Source organism: Tamandua tetradactyla, chromosome 12 (assembly GCF_023851605.1).
Source record: "Tamandua tetradactyla isolate mTamTet1 chromosome 12, mTamTet1.pri, whole genome shotgun sequence".
In the NCBI taxonomy this organism is placed as follows: Eukaryota; Metazoa; Chordata; class Mammalia; order Pilosa; family Myrmecophagidae; genus Tamandua; species Tamandua tetradactyla.
Genome location: NC_135338.1, coordinates 55,465,320 through 55,487,970, shown reverse-complemented (window position 1 = coordinate 55,487,970; position 22,651 = coordinate 55,465,320). Strand labels below are relative to the sequence as shown.

Genomic DNA, 22,651 nt, shown 5'->3' with positions numbered 1-22,651 from the left:
AGCAAACCATTCTTCTTTGAAACATAAACAACACCAAGTATATAAAGAAGGAAGTAAAATTGCTCCAGCTGGAAATTCTGCATTCCAGGATAATCACTAGTTGACTTCCTTCCAGAGCCTTCTTATGCATGCACTGTAGTTTCTGCTTATAGATTCTTGCCTATATTGTGAAATGCTTTGTTCTCTTACCCCTGAATGTTCAAACCAACACAAAAGACCAAGAGGTAAGAGGCAAAGAGAAAGAGAAAGGAAACCAATATATATTGAGCTTCCACTATGTGTTGGTCCTTTACGTAATTTATTTATGTTGTCCTAACAACCAGCCCAAGACCTTGGGACTGTAATCTGCATTTACAGATAAGAAAATTAAAACTGTGTGGGTTAAGTAATTGTTCCCAGTGAACTAAGTTCAGCTCAGACTGTCCCTAAGTCCCATGATATATCCAATAGGCCATACCATCTCCAGGTGGTATTGGGACCATCATTTTCCCAGAGCTCTTCATACAAGGAAGGTGAACCTCAAAAGTCTTATATGAGAATAGTAACACATCTGTGTCTGTAAAGCATTTGCCTCTAACCCCTGAATGGTGCCATCCTCCCTGTTGAGCCTGAGTGCTCCAGCCAAGGAAAAGAGGGCATGTCCCAAGAACTATCTTCTACTCCTTGATCCTAGCCACATTACTTTCAAACTGAGCCTGAATCACCTACCAGGGTCTTTCACACTGCTTCCAATTAGCCCCAGTGGAGAACAGAAGTGAAGGGAAAAAGCAAAGGAAGCCCCAGAAAACGCATGTCCTCACTGTTTGCTCTGCACAGACCTTTACCACAGAAAGCTGTATTGATTTAACTGGTGTTTACCCTGCTTTCCTAATGTTCTGCAATGTGGAAAGTTGAATACAGGATACAGAGAACCTATTTCAGCACAATGGAAACCATTGATCTCTCACTACATTCCAGGGCTAATCTTATTTTTTGTCCCCAGCCATTTCAGTGAATTAATTTCATTTGCCAGCCATTAAAAATAAACAGCCACTTCACTTCTAAGTGAAGGAAAAGAGAAATAATGTTTATTGAGCAAGGCATTTCATGATCATTTTTTCACTTAACCCTGATTTGAATCCCATGATGTAAGGGTTATCATCCCCTTGCCACAGAAAAAGTAGATGTAGCAGGCTCCAGGTTCTTGGCAATAAGTGGCAGAGCTGGGATTTGAACTCAGTCTGTCCCACTGTTTCTCCACTCTGTTCCCTAAAACCTTCATAGACAGCAGGGGAAGGGCTAATAGTGAAAAGAGTGAGAGCAATTTCTTGTAAGGTTTAGCATACAACAACCCTACAGCTAGCCATTTCACGTAAGAGAAACAAAAATGCATTCATACAAAGAATTATACATGAAGGCTCCTAGAAGCTTTATTAACAATCAAAATTGAAAACAACCCAGATATCCACCAAGAGATGACTAGATGGATTAATTTGCAGTGAATCCATACAATGGAAGAGTGCTCAGCAATAAATATGAATGAATTGCTGAAATATACAACAATGTGGATGAATCTCAAAAACATTATGGCAAGGAAAGAAGCCAAACTCAAAAAGTATATGGTATATAATTCTAGTACCATGAGGTTCTTCTAGAAGAGCAAAATTAACCTATGGAGACAGAAGTCAGAATAGAAATGACCTTTGGTGGGGAATGGCTAGGAAAGGGCCTGAGGAAACTTCCAGATTTGATAGACACACCGTCAGTCTTGGTCTAGATGGCATCACACGATGTACTCCATGTGAAACTAGATTGAGCTCATGTTTAAGATTTATGATTCTGTTGCATGTAAACAGCACCGCAGTAAGAATAAATAAGTAAAAAGTAACAGTGGGGGGAGAAATATCCTCCCAGAAATGAAGGCGGTGATGATGGAGATTGGAGAAGCCAGAGGACGTGAGAGAGGTTTTATAGAGTCAGCTTATTTATTTTCTCACCTACAAGATAGATATAATCAACCTTCCTTGAAGACTGTTGGGAAGATTAGAGTTTTGTACATACACTGGCTAACAGATCACCAATTGGAAAATGGGATGCTTTGGCTGAAATTAGGATGTGAGTTGTTGGGGGCAAGCCAGGGAGGGAGACGTCAGTGTCAGCTCCTGGGCAGAGAGGCCTAGCTGAGAGGTCCCTGCAATCCCCTGGTTGAGCCACAGGAAGCAGAGAAGGAGGGGACACATAGGGGCCTGATGCAATCCCCTTCCCTTGCTGGGATTTCATCATCTAGCAGCCATACCACTCACTCTACTGTTCTCCGTTGAATATTCCTTTTTTCTTGTGGGGGCAGACAGAGGAGACAGAATGAGGGAGCAGCTCTAGGTGGTAGTGGGATCCCAGGGTTGGGGATCAGGAAAACCAACTCTAGGTCGAGGCTACGAGGTCTCAAACAATCTGTGCCCCTCTCTCCCCTCGAGCTTTCTAGCAAATGGAACATCTCTCAAACTATCACTTCACCCTAAATGGACAAAACAACTGAGTGATACACAATACATATCTATTTATCAGGATTTGCATGACCCTTATAAACTTCAGCATTCTAAAGGTTTTAACACTTTCATCCTGGCAAGATCCGATAGCCATCCGATAAAGCTCCATTTCTACTCTTCTTCCTTCATTCTAACTCAGGTCCTCAAGCATCATTTGAGCACCTGTTCTGTGCTAAGTGCAAAATGGAAAGTGCAGGGGACCTGCCCCCAAGCAACCGGCCAACTAGTGCTGGAGCTGAGCTTCATGGTTATGTGCCCTGCCCTGTGGTTGCCCAGCCTGGTCCCATGCTCCAACTCTGGGAAGTAGGACCACTTGCTTATCTTCTTTGAGCTTCAGTTTCTTCATCTGTGAAAATGGAGATAACAAAAGTGCCAACCTCATAGGCTCATGTGGGGATGAGAAGAGTTTCTCTGGGTAGAAGGCCCGGAATGGTGTCTGGCACATACTACATGCTCAATAATTGTTAGCGATTATGTAAAGGTTCTAAAGGGGTTGCGTGCAAAGTGTGTGGAAGCCCAGCCCACCCAAGTTGGGGGATCAGGGCTCAAGAAGGCTTATCAATTAGTTCGTCCTGGATAGACATGGAAGGACAGACTGGAGCCAGCTGTGTGGGAAAGGAAGAGAAAGGTTTTTCTCTCCTGTAACAGAATCCAGCCTGTGCCATGGTGCCACAGAGAAGTGGAGGTGGTGGGGTGTGGCCATGGACTCAGGCAGTGGTCAGCGAAGTTTTTCTGTAAAGAGCCAGATGGTAATTAGTATAGGCTCTGCACAACACATGGTCTGTCACAACTATTCAACTCTGTCCTTGTAGCCCCAAAGCAGCCATAGGCAGTATGTAAGTCAAGAAGCATAGCTGGGCACCAATAAAACTATTTTTGACAATGTAATTAAATTGCATATTGTGTTCATATATCACAAAATATTTCGCTTCTTTTTTTTTTTTCCAACCATTTAAAAATGTAAAATGGAGTCTTAGCTTGCTGGCCATATGAAGACAAATGGTAGGAGGGATTTGGCCCATGGACCATGGGAAACCTTGAATGCCATGCTAAGGAGCTTGACCTTCACACAGACACCAATAGGGAACCAGTACAGGGCTCAAGCTGGTTTTCTCATCAGAAAGCCCCAGCACTGGGGATGGTAGGCACAGAGAGCAGCTACACTGACTGAGAGTTTGGGCTTTGCTGGGTGTGCACCAGAAAGAAACAAGGCAGGGAGTTGAAGATTGTATTCATTCCTCATTGCTACTGTAATGAACTACCACAAATTTAGGGGTTTAAAACAATGGAAAATTATTTATTTACAGTTCTGGAGGTCAGAAATCCAAAATAGGCCAGCAGAGCTATGTGCTTTCTGGAGAATCTGGGAAGACTCTATTTCCTTGACTTTTCCAACTTCTAGAAGCAGCCGCTTGCCTTGGGTCTGGTGGCATCACTCCACCCTCTGCTCCCACCATCACATCTCCTCCCCTCACTCTGACCCTCCCACCTTCCTCTTATAAGGACACTTGGGATCACATTGGACCACCTGGATAATCCAGGATAATCTTTCCATCTCATGATCTTAAATGTAATAATATCTGCAAAGTCCCTTTGCCATGAGAGGTCACATGTTCACAGGTGCTAGAGATGAGCATGTGGACATCTTTGGGGGGCCACTATTCTGTATTGACAGGAGAGAAGCTGAAGGGATGATAACACCAGGTTAGAGCAGGTCACCAGACCGTTTTCCTCTGTCTACCACTGGCATATCCATTAGAGGCAAGGGCAGACAGGGAAGGAGCAGCAAGAGAGGGACTGGAGCATATGGGAGTGGAGAGGAGTGAAGGAGGCCTCTGGAAATGAGATGGACAGGAAGCAAGAGGCCAGGGGTTTGGACGCCCCCTCCACAGGGATGTTGAGTGATGGCCAGTCTCCAGCAATGCAGGGTATGGCCCTCAGACCTGGGAAAGGTGGGATCATCCAGGTTCAGAAGCAGGAGGGAGGCTGGAGAAGGAGCCCCCTCCACTGGTGTGTCTTCAGGCTTCCTGACAAGTATACAGGAGGATGAGGAACTGCTGTTAAGAGGGAGAAGGGCAGCTGAGTCCCTGAGCTGAGAAGCCAGTAGGAGAGATGCTGAGATTGTTCCATTGAGCAAGGACATTTCACCATCTGCAGGGCACTGTGGACCCACCCTAAACGTGTTTGCTCTTTGCTGGCATGAGAGGTGGTGGAGACCCTATGAGGGAGGTAGAGGGAGTTAGAAGAAATGGAACTAATTGGAGTCCAGAGAACTGGGTTCCAGACAATCCAGGGAGCCCAGCTCCTTCCTGGCACTCAACCCCAGCATCAGTTAGTCCAGTCTGCCACCTATTCCCTTTAGCTCTTGAACCTGCCTCTCCTCTCCATCCGTCTGCCTCGTCCTCCCTCAACTGGCCATCTGCAAGGGCCTCCAGGATCCTTAGCCCCCATCAGAGTGTCACTTCTCCTTTGCAAACTTTGAGCCTGGCGCCCCAGAGGTGATATTTAGTGAGTGAATGAATAAATGAACAGATACATTAATAGAAAGGAAAACTAAAGAAGACAGCCTCGTAAGCTGACTATAGATGGAGGAAGGAGGGCAGGGAGGAAGAGAAGGAGGCAGACTGGCTGCATCGTCAACACCGTGGTGACTCTCTGTGCCTCAGTTTCCTCATCGAATGACAATTATGGAACTCATGGCATGGGATTGTGTGAGTTGATAATCACACAGCATTTGGAACAGAGCCTCGTACTGAGCACGTGCTTGAGAAGCATCAGCTGGGATAGAAGTCAGTTTGGGAATCTGTGTCATAAAATGAAAGCAGCGAGAGACTCCGGAAGACCTAGCAAACACAGATGCTTAAAGTCAATATGGACAACGTGAACAAGGTGAATCGACCCATTTCAACCCAAGGTCTATGTTAGGCAAGTTCTAAAGGGCCCCATGGTTCTCTGTTATCTGAGCCACCCACACAAAGTTGCATTTCTGATAAGCAAGTCCCAAAGTCCTGCTGCATCTCCCTTGGCCCCGGGCATGGGTGCACCCACAGTCCCAGCCCGCTGGCCTGCCCTGCTCGCTTTTCTCTCCCATTCCAGCAGGGAGCCTCAGACAGGGGCACCCACGTCATGAGGCAGGAAAAATGAGGACGTGCCTAGAACTTGGTGTCATTGCTGCCAAGCAAGTGGGTGCTTTCCAGAACATCTGCAGGGATTGCTGCAAGGAGAAAAGAGAGAGCACTGACAGGAGTGCCTATTGGACAATATGCGGCCATTTGAACATCGAATAGGAAATAATTATAGTTCAATAGGACAGGCTGCAAGTTCATAGTGACACTCAAAGAAAAGTTTGAAAGAAGTGTAGAAAAGCTTTGTTATGACACACGTTAGTTTTATTAATTTTAATAAGCAGGTGGCAGAACTATAAATGCATGTTTTAGTCCTTCTATCAGCTGTGTTGTCACTCACCAATGCATAGATATGCTTTATTTCCTTCTCTATCTGATTAGGACAAGGAATGAAAACAAGGCACTGTGAACAATCCACACAGAGCTGGAGAGAGCAAGAATCACATGCAGGAAGCAGAGCCAGAGGTTGCACACACAGGGAAGAAGGCTCCAGCAGGGCGTGGCAAATTGGTGGATTCACAAGTATGCCCAGAGTAAGTGAAATAATTGTGCAAACTCAATTCACCTCCAGAAGATAAAATCTTGAAACATCAGGTTAATCCTGTTAATTAAAACAATTTATGAGAAGACAAACACAAGTGCTGTTTGTGTTAACAAGCAGGCCCTGCATTAAACACCCTCATTTAAACCTCACAACGGTCATGTGAGAAAGGGATTATCATCCCACTTTATAGATGAGGAGACCGAGGTTTAGAGATGTAAAGTGAAGCCTTCCCCTGGATCCAAGTCTGCCTGCCTCTGATTGCTTTGGCATCTCACAGGTGCTCTGAAAGATGCTTCTGACCTTGTACCTCCAAGAAGCAAAATGAGGGCAGGCCCTCAGGAGAGGGGATTGGAGGCATTTTCAGATAAGCAGAGACCTGAATCTGAGAATAGTGCTACTCACCAAGCCTAGAACCCAGGACCTATCTAAAAGGTTTTCCAGCCCAGCTCCCCAAAGATGATGGAGGTGGGTGGGCATTGCCTTGCAGTCTGGCATGTGCCTGAGGCTGCCCTAAGCACTTGATGCATTGTCTCATTTACTCTTCACAATCTTGGTGGAAGGCACTATTCTTATCCCTATTTTACAGATAAAGAAACTGAGGCATAGAGACGTTAAGTGGCTTGTCTACAATCACACAAAAAGAGTAGAGTTAAGGTTTGGACCAGATAGCTTAGCCTCTGAGCCCGTGATTTAATCACTGATTTATAATGCCCCCCAAGAGAAGGGAGCAGTGCTGGAGCAGGGAGGGGAAAGTCTGAGAGTGGGGATGTCTGGTGTGTGTGTAGGGGGGAGGAGGGCAGCACAGGCTGGTTCCTACACTCTCTTACCAAGGGGTTCAGCAGCCCTGAAATCCAGCCAGGGGACCTCTGGTCTTTGATCAACTTGGCCCAGGGCCCTTCTCCAGCATACCCCACACCTCACCCACAACTTGTTGCAGACCCCAGCCTCAGCTCTCATGCCTCTCCCCATCCCACATGCCGGACTCCCATTCTTGGGCCCTATGGAGAGGTAAGATCTCCCCAGATGCCCCTTATTTACAACCAGCCAAGATATGCATTCACTCCAGGGAACAGCCCAGAGGCTAATAGACAATTCCAGAAGTAACCAAGTGGATACAATTTTCCCCACCATGGTCTGTGGTTCGTGGGCACAGTGCCCTCAAGAATGGCCACTGGGTGCCCCCTAGGCATTCTGTCCTTGCTCATTTTCCCAGACACCCCACCCCTTCTCTCAGGAGTATGCCCAGAGTAGTTCTCTGCAGCATCAAAGGTGATAGGAAGATGCCAAGAGGAAAGTGTGGGAGTTTAAAGATAGACAGATAAGGAAGGGTGGGACATGGAGTCCTTGACCCAAAAGTCTCAGGGAGGACCTGCACCCCAGGACTGGCCTGAGAGGTCTGCCCAGCAGAGAGATCTGCTGGATCCCTCCTGCATCCAGCCAGGATCTGGGACATACCTTCTCCCAGCCTCCAAGGGCCCCCTTTGGGCATTTCAGAGATGGCTCATCCTCTTCCTTCTGCAGCTGGCCCTGGGCACCAGCAGAGATTCCATATGCCCAAGCCTAGGCAAGTAGGGTCACGCCTGCCATCTCCATTAATCATGAGCTGGGTGCCATCCCTCTCACAGAGGCCAGGGGAACTGATGACTAGTTCTGGGCCACACAGCCCTGGGACAGGGCAGGACAGCTGGTGACACACAGAGCTACCTGGGCTGGAAAGGCATGGCATGGCATCTGCCTGACAAGCTAGCGGCTTTGTGTAAGGCCACTTCCTGCCCCAGTGCCCCCACCCCTCCAGATCTGTTGCCACTGCCAGGAGCCTCAGTCCTCCTGGGGAGGCAGAGATTGCACAGCACTCAGGGTGCCCACAGCCTCCCCGCAGCAGCCCAGGAGCCCAGGAGCATTGTTGGAGGAGGAGGAAGTGGAGGAGTTGGCCTGCCCAGCAGGCGTGGCGGCCACGGCAGCCCTGCAGCACCCAGAACTCAAGGTAGAGGGGCAGGTGCCCAGGCCACTGGCCAAGGAGACAGAGTTGGGGAATGCGGGAAGGTGGGCTTCCTTCCAGAGAGCATTGCTCACCCTGGGTGAGAGATAAGAGGGGCAGCTGGGCTGTGGGGCTTTTGTACAGATAGGGAACTGAGGCCCAGGGAGGGAAAGGAACTTGCCCAGGAGCATGGAGGACAGGCCCAGCTGTCTAGACTGTGAGCAGATGTAGAGTCCTGGAGAAAATGCCCACTTGTCAGCTCAGGAGAAAAAGCAGGGGCCTTAAAGGCAGAGGATGGAGCTGTGGGCCTAAAGGGGGAGTGGGGCAGAGAGGGGAACCTCGCCTTTCTGAGCCTCTGTTTCCCACTCCTATTAGAAAGGCAGTATACAAACTCAGCCCACAGGCTTCCTGTGAGTAAATGAAAGAATGCCTTGCCCCAGGGACCAACTGCCTAGAGGAAGCTCCTAGAACATACCCTTTCCTCACCCACCCCAAGGCCTTCCCTAATCATGGTCAGCAAGGGCTGTGGCCAGGACCTCAGGGAGACCCACTAATGCAGAGGAGGGATGGCAGGCTGAGCTGTGCACACCCAACTCTGGACTAATCTTGGGTTGCTGCATTTAGTCCTCACAACACCAAAATGGGATAGGAACCCACTTTACAGACAGAGAAACTGAGGCACAGGAAGGTTAAAGAATTTTCCTGAAGATTTCACCACTAGCGAGACACACCTAGCCCCCGAGTCCCTGTTCTGAACCTGGGTGTAAAGGAACCAGCAGGTCACTCATCTGGCAGAGCCCCAAAGTAGAAGCAAAACTGGGACTGGGTCCATGAGAGAAGGGGCTAAACTCATTTACTCACACACTCAGCAAATACCTTCTGAGTATAGCCCAGGTGCCAAGCAGGCACCAGACCCTGGGGTATGAGTGGGCAAAGCAAACAGAAGGTCCTACGTGAGGCATACAGTGTGGTCATCAGAGAGGCAGCAGAAGAAAGAAGGGACAAAGGGGGTGGGAGGGTTGATGCTGGTTCATTTAGGGCAAGGCCACGGAAAGCCTCTCTGGTTGGGGGGAGCTTGGGGAGAGGCCTGAATGGAGTGAGGGAACAGTGTTTCTGGCAGCAGGAACAGCTAGCCTCCCTGAGACTGGAGTAGGCCCACTAGATTCCAGGGAGAAAAGGTCAGTGAAACTGGAGCAGAATAATCACTGGAGTCCATGAAAAGAGGACCCAGCAGGGGGTTTGTGGGCCACTGTAGGGACTTTGATTTTGTCTCTGAGCCAGAGGGAGCCACGGATTGGGATGGAGGTGGCACAGGGGGTATGTGAATTTACTTAGGATTTTAAAGGGATCACAATCAAGAGGAGCTGGGCAGGGCTGGAGCCTACTGACCTCTGCCCTAGCACACCACCCCCAACCACCATCAGAGTCCCCAAGGCGACGGCCTGCACCTGTGGCCTGGACCACTTTCCTGAGGACAGGGCAAGCAGTGGATGTGTTGCACCCGCCGGCTGGGAGCTGAGCCTCCTTCTGTGACAGCAGCCCGGAAGCAGCGCTGAACAGAGGAAACAAGAGAAAGGACCTACTGCGGGTCAGGTATTTTAAACAAATTACCTTGTGCAGCACTGACAAGGATGCTAGGAGGGGAAACTTCCAACAACTATGAGGCAGAGAGAAACACCTCCTGGTTCAGAGAAGTGAAGCCGTCTGCCTGAGGCCACACAGCTCTTTAGTGGCAGATACAGGCAAGATTTGACCTAGAATGGCCTCAGCCAAAGCCAGACTCTCTTTACAAGTTCATACTCTGGTCCCCACCTGGACCCTTGGAGACCCACACGAGCCTAAAGTGACCATGTCGGCCTCATCATTTCCCACCATCCCCTTGGCAAAGTCAAGAGGGATTTTACACCGGAGGCTGGTTTGGTGATTTTAGATCAGGGGCCTCTCCTTTCTGGGCCTCAGTTTCCCCCTCTGATAATAACCCACATTAGCCTCCCCAGGCAGAGCCTTCAAAATGACTCAGCAAATGGGGGCTCTCGCTCTTGGGAGGGTGAGGCAGCCCTGGAGGGCTCCTGAGCAGGCGCATAGAGCTGGCCACGTGGGGCTGGGCCCGGAGGTCTGACTCACCCCCGACACACACTCACCCCCAGCCTTAGATGCAAGACGCGGCGGTTTATGAGCCAGAAAAGCCGGCTCCCTTTGGCATTCGGGGCAGAGGGCCATGCCGAGAGCGGAAGGGCAGCCTGGGTGGGCGGCCTGCTGCCCATCATGGACTTAGTCCCTGTTTGCTCCTCCGATAACTGGGTGACCTTGGTTAATGTTCACTAGCAGCCTCCCCCATCGTCCCATCTGCATCCACTGCTTAAATACGGACGAGCGCAGGGGATCTGTCTCCTCAGCTTTGGTCACCAGCCCGGCTCTGGGACCGTGAATCGTGAGTATTCTTTTGCTGGGGAGAGCCTCCCAAGACCCTCCTGCTCTGTGTGGCCAGGCAGGCAGCTGGTCTGGGGCCGATGGGGGGTGGCCCCAGGAGACTCAGGCAAGATGGAGCCTGAACCCCTATTTCCTGTTGTCATAGCCACAGCAGCCCCAGGGTCCCCGCTTTCTGAGCCTGCCCAGGGGTTCCTGATTGAGTATATAGTCACAGCCTATATATTCCATAGGCAAGAAGTAGAAGACCCTCCATTCTGGGGGTGGGGGGAGGTGGGGGTTGGCATCTGGCTCCACAGTCCCCGGACCCCAGAAGACCCCAGGACACAGCAGCAGCAACAGTGAGGGTGGTGGGTCCTGTTTGCACTGGACCTGTATCTTCACGGCTTTCCTGTGGTCTGTGTCCTACAAGCTTCACAGGCCCTCCATGCTTGGGTGCGTGCCCTTTTCCCCTTCTACAGGTGAGGAAGGTAAGGCCCAGGGAGGGGCAGTGACCAGCCCAGGGTCACGTAGGGACCGCATCGGCCTCCAGCCTGTTCAGACGGAGTGGAACTGTGCAGGCCCTCAGCCTGGATGGGCCCCCACATGCGGTGGGGACAGGGAGCTGGGGGCTGGGGCCAGGCTGCCTGAGTTTGAATCCTGGAGGGTGTATGATTTGGGGCAAGCTGTTACCCTCTGTGCCCCCAATTTCCTCATCTGTAAAATGGGTATAACCATAGTAGCCATCTTGGACGGTTTTTGTGAGCTTCAATTCACCCATACGTGAAAAGGCTGAGATGTTGCCAGGGGTCCTAGCCCCAGACCCCAGCTCTGCCTACCAGGGTCTACTCTAGAGGTATTTCTCAGGCTCTGGCCAGAAACCCCAAATGCTGGGCTGGCCTCAAGGCCCTCTGTCGGATGCTCAGTAGTCTTCTTTGCAGCTAACATCTCTGTCCTCTTATACAAAATAGAGATAACCTTTGCCCTCCCTCCTTCCCTCTCATCCCACCTTACTCTCTGGAATGTTGGAAGGATTTGATTTTTCTATTATCAGTTTTTGGAGGTGAGGGCTCCAGGGATAACTAAAGCCAGAGGAGCTGGAGGCCCATTTGGCAACCTGGAAAGGTCCATGACAGCATCAGTAACCATAACTTGGGCTTCCTGAGAGCTTACCATGCACCAAACACTTCTCAAGACTTTGTGTATATTCAATCTGCACGTTTTGGCTCTGGGAGGGAAGGCCATGCTGATCATCACCAGGAAGGTTCAGAGAGGGTAAGTGACTTGTCCAAGTCACACAGCCAATGGCCATTAGAACTCAGGCAATCTGGCCTCAAAGCCTCTCCCCTTGGCTGCTAAGCCATGCTGGCCCTTTATATTTAGCCAGGCCATCTCTGAGGTTTTTTTCTGTTTGAAGACTCCTCACTTCAGCTTTGAACGAAGAGAATGCAAGGAATGGAGCAGGAATGCCTAATCTTATATCCAGTTTCTAAGCTCCTAGCTCCGTGGTTTTTAGTAACCTCCTGGTGTCTCCATTTCTCCAACTATAAAATAGGCTAATAATAATTCACCCTTCATGGGGTAAGCTCTGAGGGAAGATTAAATGGGACAGTGCCCATAAAACACCGGATGTTTAGTAAGTGCAATGCTGCTTCTGTTTGTTTAGCATAGGGCTCGGAGCTAATAAACCTTAAATTAACATGAAGAGTTGAATATACTGTTTGTTTACCAAATTCAGAGGTAACACCGCCTCACTCCTTTAACGCCCCTGGATAGAAATGGTGTGAGATCAGGCAGAAGGACAGCACACGCCATTCTCTCCTGCCTGCCCAGTCCTGCTCACACCTGCCCTGGATATTGGCAATAGCACCATTAGATTCTCACTGTTTGGTTTAAAGTGTGGACTCTGTGCTCACATACTTCTGATGACATCACCACCCAGTTCCTCTTCTCCAGTTAGGTTTCCCCAGCCTGGGCTTTGGGGTGTCCTCCCTCCCAGAGGGGGCTGGCCTTGATAAAAACGAGAGAATCGAATCGAGGCCTTGGGCTCCTTGGGTTGTAAGGAACAGATTCAGAAGCAAATGAACCAAAAAGGGGATGCTAGAGGCCAATGTCAGATCCTCCAGGGCCCAATTCTGATTTTCTGTGGGTCAAAGACCTGAAGACGCAGCTGCCTCAAATGGCGGCCAGAGTGGTGAGAAAACAAAGGGTGGTTCAGGATTTGTCCCTAACTTGCTGTGTGAGCCTGGCCAGGCCCTGCCCATCTCTGGGCCTCAGTCCTTCACTATGAAAGAAGGAAATTAGTGTGTAGGATGTAACACCCGGGAAGATTAGAGGTAGATACTCACTGCCTGCACCACTGGCTATAGTTGCCCCACACCAGTGTGCCCCTGAAAGGCCAGAAGCTCCTGGAGTGGGAGCGTACCTCACCCATGCCCCTCCCATGAAAATTCTCAGTCTCAGTTGTGCTCAATCAAACCCCGGATCTACCTTCAATAAAAATCTAATGTAATCAGGAGACCTCATTTTGGCCCATCCAGGCCCTCTAGCTCCAGTGAAGGAAAACAGGGCCCCAGGGACAAGGCAATGCCAGCCCAGGGCCAAGTGTACAGTAGTGGAAACACAGGGATCCCCGGCCTCTGACCTCAGACCACTCAGCACACCTAGTGTCCCCACCTTGCCTGTGCCCAAGTCCCATCCAGTCCCTGAGCCCTGCAAGGATGGGGAATTTCCAGACCTCCTAAGGACTCCCAAATCCAGTCAGGAAGTAAGGGAGACACCTGAGGGAGATGGAAATAAACAGAACTAATTTTAGCACTGGCCTTGGAGCTGAAACAACTGGCTAGTTTTAAGGAAAACATAAACATGTTTGCTCTATTTGGATTATTAGAAGCACAAAAGTCAGAAAAAAGGTGGTAAAGGGAAATAAGTTTAGTGATTCATTCTGTTGTTTTGGAGGGAAGAAACTTCTAAACGTCCAAGTGTGGACTTTTCTTTTTCCCAACTTTTCCCATCAGGAAAATTCGAGATCATATCCCAAATTCGAGAATAAATTTCTCTTTGCATTTTATGATGATTTTAGTTATGTGCACAATAGCTAGGTGTCCATTGGCAGGGTCTCCTCTTCTTTGACCTCAGTTTCTCTATCAGTGGTGAGAGTGGGTTGAACTTATGAGGCTACAAATGGGTAGCCCAAGGCCTGCGCAAATCTGGACAGGAAGCTCAATGGAGCAGGGCAGGCTCTGTGACCACAGACACCGTTACTTTCAGCATCCCGAGGCACAGCTGCCCTCACTGGATCAGCCAGAGGCCTTCAGCTCCCTGTATTTCACCCCCAGACCTCAAACACATTTGCCTCCCCTGCCTGGCCCTGAAGGCTTGAGTTAGCAACTGATACTACTCTTGTTGACAAAAGAGTTGTTCTCTCAGACCCCTCCAGCTAAGGGTTGGCATCTTGACTTATTTCACCTAATTCTCCCCAAAATCCCATTTCACAGATGAGGCACAATGAGGCTCAGAGAGATAAAATGAGAGGAGGTAAGCAACAGACCCAGGATTAGGACCTGGATGTGTCTGAAAATAAAGGCAATGCTTTTTCGGCATCCTTGCACACTCATTCCCTACCCCACCCCACCACACACACACACACACACACACACACACACACACATACACACCTGATATCCAGGAGACACAGCATCTGCCATGCACATAAGTGGGAGGCTCAGGGCTAGGACAGTTCAGGGCTCCAACAGAAAGGAGAATGGCCTGTTCATTCTTGGGGCCCCAGACTCATGGTGGGGCTGCTCCCTCTCTCAGGAAAGGCTTCTGTGGGCAATGAGTCCACAGGGGGATTTAGTGGGTTTAGGTCCCCAGCTGCTCTGAGGAGGTGTCACTAAACTCCAGGGGGTGGAAGCACTACAGGACGTTTGATCACACAGTGATGGCAGGAGGGAGCTGTGTGCTTCTGACGGCCACTGCAGGACCCTGGGGACCCCCACCAGGTCCCATATCCCAGGAGGGAATGGACAGCCCTCTCAAACTGAGACAAGACACAATGAGAAAATTCAGTTGGGTCTCGGTCAAGCTAAATCCTTCTCTTCTGCCAATTAAGGAGAGGTCCTCAAGCCAGCCAGCCTGCTCTGAGCAGGTGACCCATAGGGGTCAGCTTTGACCCCAGGGAACAAATGCAGTTGAGGATGTGAAGCAGACGCTGTGAACATATGGAGGCATTTTGGGTTTCACAACACAAGGTAGAGGGTTGTTCCAAGCATGCAGTGAATACTGCTCAGGGATGCCACTAAGCATCTCACAATGCACAGGACAGACACCCAGAGCAAAGGAAAGCCAGGCCCCAAAAGGGGACAGAGCCAACATTGAATATTCTAGGCTCCCTTGACCCAGTCCTTAGGAGAAGCTATGAAACCACATTCAGTGAGTTTTACTGTCCATGACCATGTGAGCAGGTCCCTTACACATGTGGCACCTTAGCAACAGACAGAGCACAGCCCTGAAGAACAGAGGCCTGTCCAGTCCAGCTCTACTGACTAGCTATATGGCCTGGAACAAGTTGCCTAACCTCTCTGAGCCTCTCTTTACATGTCCTGCTCACAGGAGATAATAAGACACATCTAGAGACTGAAGTGAAATTCTGCGAGTGGCTCGAGCATGAGGCCTTCTCCTTTGTCAGTTTGCATGCCCAGCCTGCAATATTACAGGGCTCAGTGAATAATCAACATCAGACTTAAGTGTTCCCCAAAGTATAGGCTGTAACTATCCTAAGAAGGTGGAAATTGCTGAAATCTGTGATAATGGTAAGAGTGTGATGGTGAACTAGATGGCCTGGGTTGTCCTCACGGCTCCACCAGACTCTGGCTGAGTGTTCCCCTCTGGGGAGCAGCTACCCCATCCATAATGGGATTGGGGGAACTTCTAGGGGCTGCAGTGACACAAAGTCATCCCTCCCTGGATCTGGCCTGCCCCATGCATATGTGGGAAAGTCCATGATGTCACCTGTGAGCCTGATGGACTCTCCTGATGAGTGGAGGTGCTGACCCCCACCCCTCTGGGGCACGGGCAGGTATAAGCTGGGGTGTCAAGAGCAGGACGCTGGGCTTTGATTCAGGTATTCTGCTTTACTCACTCTGTGACCTGGCACAAGGAACTTAACCACTCTGGGCCTCACTTTCCTCATGTGAAAATTGGGAATGATAGCAATACCTACCCCACAGATTGCTTGGAAGGTTTAAATGACTTACTAATTGTAAAAGACATAGAACTGGGCTAGGCATGTGGAAAGTGCTATGTACCTTTCTGATATTTTTCTTTTCCTTTCAGTGAAGATATGTAGCAAATTGCTAACAAGATATGTTTAATAATCTCTGTTTCTAGTCCCTGGTACCCTCGGCAGCCAGTGGGGGACCCCACATGGCTGAATTGTTGCCCCCTCTGCCTCTTGCAGGAAGATGTCACCCTGCATCTCTTGGGTCCTCCTCCTGCTGGCAAGCCTGTGCTGCCTGGCCCCCAGCTCTCTGGCTGAGGGGCCCCAAGGAGATGCTGCTCAGGAGACAGACACATCCAAGCATGAGCAAGACCTCCTAGCCTGCCACAAGATCGCCCCAAACCTGGCTGACTTCACTTTCAGCTTGTTCCGCAGCGTGGCTCATGAGTCCAACACCTCCAACATCTTCTTCTCCCCTATGAGCATTGCCATTGCCTTAACCATGATCTCCCTGGGGGCCAAGGGTGATACCCACACCCAGCTCCTCGAGGGCCTGCAGTTCAACCTCACACAGAGGTCAGAGGCTGAGATCTATGAAGGCTTCCAGCGTCTACTTCACATCCTCAACCAGCCAGACAACCAGCTCCAGCTGACCACGGGCAATGGGCTGTTCCTCAATGAGAGTTTGAAGGTCATGGATAAGTTTTTGGATGATGTCAAGAAGCTCTACCACTCAGAAGCCTTCTCCGTCAACTTCAAAGATACAGAAGTGGTCCAGAAAGAGATCAACACATACGTGGAGAAGAGAACCGAAGGAAAGATCGTGGATTTGATCAATGAGCTTGACGGACACACAGTTTTGGCTTTGGTGAATTACATTTACTTTAGAGGTAAGGTTACACAACCAGCCTGAACTGGTCCCATGGAAATATCAAAAAATATTAGCAAGCACTCAGTTTCCAAACTTCTTGGCCATGCAGTATGGTTTGTAGCCAAGCATCTCTGGATGTTTTGATAGCATTTGCAAACACATCAGATAAAAATCTTCCCTTATTCAAATAAGTTTAGGGAATTTGGGTTAAACAGAGTCAAATCATGTCTTCCTCTCTGGGACTTTTCAGAGTCTTTATGTTTTAATGTTACATTGCAAATCTCTACTGCAGGATAAGAAGGAGAAGGTTTGAGAAAATATAGAGGCTGAGAAGGATGTTTAGCAGAACGTTTGAAGGGAATTGTGTCTTAGGGCACATACTTGGGAGAACCTGAACAAGCAGAGTGGAGTCAGAAAGACCTGAGTTCAAGTCCTGTCTCTACCATGCATTAGTGGTGTGACCTGAGCAAGTCACTTTTACTCTCTGCGGTTCCAGCTTCTGTCAGCAATGAGGATATGAAATGCCCTTGCTGTCAGGTTTCCTGACAAGTATAAGCACAGAGGAGTGCACTCAGCACATAGCAGGTGGTAGATAAATGCCTAATCAGAGTTGCCTTCCCACCTCTGAGAGTTTAAATCTCAAGATTTAACTTGAAACCCTATATAAATCATAGCATGGAAATCAGCTGGGTGGGGAAGTGGAGTTCAAGGCAGGGGCTGAATCCTTCCCATTGGGTTTCTCAGCTTCCAAGGCAGAGACTTCAATGAAGGATGCTGAGCCTGGGTCAGCACAATGAGGGTCTGTTCTGCTGTGTAAGTCTGGGCAGATCTCATTCCCTCTCTGGTCTGAGTCCCTCCCTTCTATCCTATCCTTGGAGGGAATAATTTCAATGGTCACCAAAGAACCTCCCACTATGACTTGTCCTGGCCCTAATGTTCTCCTGTCACGGCTCAGGCTTCTGCATCTCATGCCTTGGTCCATTGTAAAGCCTTTTGAGTAGGAACAGATGATTGGCCTTGATGCTTTCTGAGCCACCAATTTATAGAGTAGGACCTCAGAAAGGAGGTGCCAAGTCATTCATGGGAAGTTTTCGATTGTACTCAAACTTTATTTATTCCCCAAGTCACCTTCAAATAAATGTGGCTTCCAAGTAAATATGTTTATTCTGCCCAGCAGTTCCTAGTTAAAGCCAAAAGCTCTGCCCTGAGCTGGGTGCCTCTAATCCTCTGAGTTATAGAAGTTCTGGAACCTCTTCTTGCTTCAGATTGTCCTTACAAAATCCCTATTCAGTAGCCTGCACGGATTTCAGTTTTCTCCATTTTATCATGAAGATGAAGTTCAGAAAGAAGGGACTCATCAGAGGGAGTCGGGGCTCTTAAGCAGCCACACTTACCTGACCTTGCTCCCTCCACTTGCTGACATCCACCTGACTCATTTCTAGGGAAATGGGAAAAGCCCTTCGAATCTAAGCAAACCAAGAATGGGGAATTCCGAGTGAATGAGGAGACCACAGTCACTGTGCCCATGATGTCCCGCCTGGGCATGTTTGACCTGCACCACTGTGATGAGCTCTCCAGCTGGTTGCTGCTGATGGACTACAAGGGCAATGCCACGGCCTTCTTCATCCTGCCTGACCCAGGGAAGATGGAGCACCTGGAGGCCACACTCACCAAGGAGCATCTCTCCAAGTCACTGGAAAAGAGGTTCACAAGGTGACTACCCTACCCAGAGGTGGCCCAGAGCTGGCTGGGCCTCTGACCCACATCAGGGGCGGCTAGATGATTGGGGAGGGTGGACCCCATATTTCTTGGGACAGAGTTACCATGGAGGTCCTGGTACCTCCACACACAACTCGATCAACACTGGCTAAGGTTTGTGAAAGGGACTGTCACAGATTGAAGGGGTGGGGCAAAGGACCTGTCCTCTGGGATGTCCATCCTTATTAAAGCACTGACCCTTTTCTATATCCTGCACCCTGTTCTGTGGGGAACGGTGGGGTAACCAGTACAGTGCTATGGGAGAATGAAGAATAGATGTGGCATCTAAGCATCAGTAGCAGTTGAACTTGGACTTAAAGGATAAAATATCAGTGGGTGGACACTGGAAGAGCCTGCTTGGAGAAGTCCCCACCAAGCAAGGCTCATAAATTGGAATGTTCAAAATGTGTTTAAGGAATGTTACATGTTCCTCTTTTTCTAGTTCAGTGTGGTTTGACTGGGCCCCTAGGTGTAAAATATCCTTGATCCTGCACCCCAGATAAGTGCAATTCTGTCTAGTCATAAATAAGGCCACATCTTGCTCAACTATTTTAGTACGTACACTATAAAATAAGTAGAAAAATGCAAGATTAAAATATGAAGTCAGGCTTTAATCCTTCTAGACCACCTCAGCCCACTCCAGAGCTCCCTGCACCAGGGGTTGTATTCAAGAAAACCAGGAAGCATGGGGTCTGGCCGCGTCAGGGTGTCCCCAGCATTGGTTCCTTGGGTGGGCCCTCTCTGGGCCCAGACTTTTCCTGTGGGAAAGGGGAGCTGAGTCATCTGGCTTGTAAGCCATCTGGTTCTGGTTCTTTTCTGAAAGAACCAGAAAAGCAAATATTCTTAAAACATGGGAAATTAGAACTGAGCACAGTCTTAGATATCCTCTAAAAGGCCATCATTTTCTTTTTCTCATGACAGTTCTGCCATTGTACGTTTTCCCAAATTGTCCATTTCTGGAACCTATGATCTGAAACCCGTCTTGGGCAAACTGGGCATCACCAAAGTCTTCAGCAATGGGGCTGACCTCTCAGGCATCACGGATACACCCCTGGCGCTCTCTAAGGTGAGACTGACCAAAGGGGTTGCTTTGGCCTCCTGTGGTCTGTGGGTCATAAAGTTCATGAGTTTTCAAATTAGATGGAGAGGGCTTTGAAAGAGCTAAGGTAGCACAAATGGAGATCCCGATTATGTCCTCCTGAGCAATACAATTAAATTCTTGATGACTGGAATTTGGTCAAAGCCTAAACCAAGAGGTGACCTCTATGGGCTTTGGGGATTTCTTTGATCTTCTCTGAGACCAATCACTGACCACCTGTCTCACTTTGATCAGGCCTTTCCTTCTTTGGATTCATTTTACCTGAATTTACAAAGAGTAGCTTACTCTCATGATCTCAGAGAATTTTCCAGTTCCAGTGACATTTGGAGCTGTTGGGCAAACCAGCGAGACTGAGTTAATGAGTGCTTCATTGAAGATCTCACTTATTGGGCAAATAAAATGTCATAAAAAATTACTGCAGTCCATATCATAGGGATTTATTGACTGTGTGCTGGTGCCTGCTTTGTAGTAGGCTTGTGTAAGTGCCTATCAAAGTCCTTAGTCCTCAGAGCTTGAAATCGAATAGTGGTACAGACAGGATGCAGAGGCTCCACATACTGATGTTGAGCTGTGTCCCAGGGAGGTTGAGAGATGCTATCAAAGAGACAGAGACAATCTGGGAAAGGCCAAATGGGAATGTTGGTGTAAGGCCTGATGGGAAGGTGGAAGGGACAGGAGGACACAGAGAGGGGGAAAGTAGTCCTGATGGAGAGAGGGTGAGGTGGGGTTGAGGGGCAGGGCGGAGACAAGCACCCGTGAAGGGCAAAGCAGTGAGTCCAGGATGGGGTCAGCTAAGTACACTGAGACCAGCTGAGTTGAACTCAATGCTTTCTAGTCTAACGATTTGTAACTTTGCCCTCCTTCAGGCACACATGTGCACGCACACACTGACAAACATACTTACAAGTACAACACAAATGTTCACAACAAAAAACACACACACACACAAAGGTGCACGTTTTCAAGTGCACACACATGCATAGGGTACAACACAAACATAACATGCATGCACACAAACATCTCACACCACACCCTCAACACACTCACACTCTCACACGCACATGCACATTTATAGAGCTCCTGACTGTGTTAGGGGCTTTCTATCAGCCACCGTAGTGCATAGTTGTACTTTTCCAGTTGAGAAAATCTGGGGTACAAGAAGCAAACCCATAAGTGAGAAAGATGAAATTTGAGTCCATATATCTATGACAGAAATTCAAATTCTTTCCCCCCTCCCTAATGTCTCAGTTGTCAATTTAAGAGTTCTTCCTAAAAGTTCTCAGATGAAGACACCAGTATGAGTTTCTGTTTGTATGTTGTTATAGTCGTTTATATATTTCGGGATGCTGCAAGAGCAGGTCCTCCAGGTGCCCTGTGGACAAAACCAAATGGACAAAAAACATTGAATACCTTCCAATCCCCCAGGATAATACTCACCATGTCTGACATGCCACCAGGAAGGGGCTGGTGGGAATGGCACAGCCTGACTCGACCTCCCCAAACTCAGAACTCACCTCTGATCTTTCTTCCTTCCAGGCCATGCACAAGGCTGTGCTGACTATTGATGAGACAGGGACAGAAGCTGCTGCAGCCACCATTATAGAAGCCATCCCCATGTCTGTACCCCCCACTGTAGAGTTTAGCCACCCTTTCCTCTTCATTATCTATGATGAAATCACCAAGGCTCCTCTCTTCATAGGAAAGGTGGTGGATCCCACCAAAAAATAAGTGCCTTTCCAACTTCTGAACCCCTCTCCCAGGCCTTTCCTCCTCCCTCCATGAACAATAAAAAATGTTTAATCTCGAGTGTGGACTTGGTCATCTTCTTCTCCTGTTCCCTCAAGTTTCCCTTTACATCCTAAGATATGGTGGATTCAAGGTCAATGTGTTCTTTCATATAGTCATTAATGCACATTTAATAACAACTTGTCAAGTACCAGACACTGAAACAGGTAATAGGAATTTTTTTAAAATGTTGGCTGGAACCCACACTTTACTTTCATACTCCTCATCCTGCTTATTCAAATGCTTCCATCTTTCCATTTATATTTGGAAATACTTGAGGAGGAACAGCACAATTCAAACACCAACTCCCAGCCTCTAGCCTGCACCAGGTGTATACAACATCTTGGTGAGCTTCCCTGCCCACACCTCCCTGCTCCCATTGTGACAGTCCCTCAGCTGTGCTAGGTCCCACAGAGCTCACCATGAGGCTGCCCAACCTGTTGTTGTTCCCAGGGCCAAGAGCCCACAAGTGGCATTGAACTTCTGCAACTCCAACTGCATTAAGGACAAGGCTGTGACCCAATATCATCCACTTTGACACAAGAATTATACTTAGGCCCTGAGCCCATATGCTCTTTCCTGAAAATGGCTCCTTAGGGGTTCCTGAAGCCCTCTTTCCATGAGGTGAGAGAGGGACACATGACCTCTGGACTTGTCATTCACATTACTGACCAGGAGCCCTCAAAACCCATCTCTTCCAGCTGTAGGTATCTAATCCCCAGGTAAAGAGAAGGTTCCTTGTCATGTCATGAAAGTCACCCAAGGCCATGGCATCCCCCATGCCCACCACCATACTTATTCCCCACCTCTGTCCACCCTGGTAGTTGATGAAGCAGCCCAGCTGGTTGTAGAAAGCCATTACCACCCTTCTGGATCAATGGGAGGGGAAGATGGGAACCCAGCTGACTCCTACCATCTCCTACCTGCTCTCCATGCAGCTAAACTTCCACATGGCTGCATTGCAACCTGGCCTGCTTCTGTCCTACTCTTTCCCATGGTCTTTGCAGGATACCACAGCTCCTGGGCCAAGGTGTCAGGCCTCCAGGAGCAGCCCTTTTAAGGGAGGGCCCATTGAGCCCTGCCCATGCTCCCAGGACTGCTCAAGAATACAACAGCCAGGAAGTCTTACTGGGCCTCCCACCTGGTGGAGTCTGTTACCCTTGAATCTCAAATAAATGAGTTTCTCCTATAGAACTCATTTTCCTCCATGCCACACAAAGCTATAACCACCATTAAGCCCGGCTTGGGGATGAAGGTCTACCTACAGGTATTGTTTGAGGTATATGAAAATCTCTGTTTAAAGACAATATGGTTAAATAGCAGCAATTTCACAAGATTC

The 22,651-nt window shown here is 48.9% G+C and overlaps 1 protein-coding gene and 1 long non-coding RNA gene across 2 annotated transcripts in view; one reads left to right on the top strand and one right to left on the bottom strand.

The window, feature by feature from the left end:
- The window catches only part of LOC143652160 (uncharacterized), a 79,751-nt gene that overhangs the window by 47,510 nt on the left and 9,590 nt on the right, over positions 1 to 22,651 (bottom strand). The gene's annotated exons all lie outside the window — the stretch shown is intronic.
- Positions 10,486 to 21,333, top strand: SERPINA1 (serpin family A member 1). Its single transcript, XM_077123448.1, has 5 exons — positions 10,486 to 10,603; positions 16,040 to 16,689; positions 18,113 to 18,383; positions 19,350 to 19,494; positions 21,064 to 21,333. The coding sequence occupies exons 2-5, from the start codon at positions 16,044 to 16,046 to the stop codon at positions 21,253 to 21,255; spliced, it is 1,254 nt and encodes a 417-aa protein (XP_076979563.1). The 5' UTR covers positions 10,486 to 10,603; positions 16,040 to 16,043; the 3' UTR covers positions 21,256 to 21,333.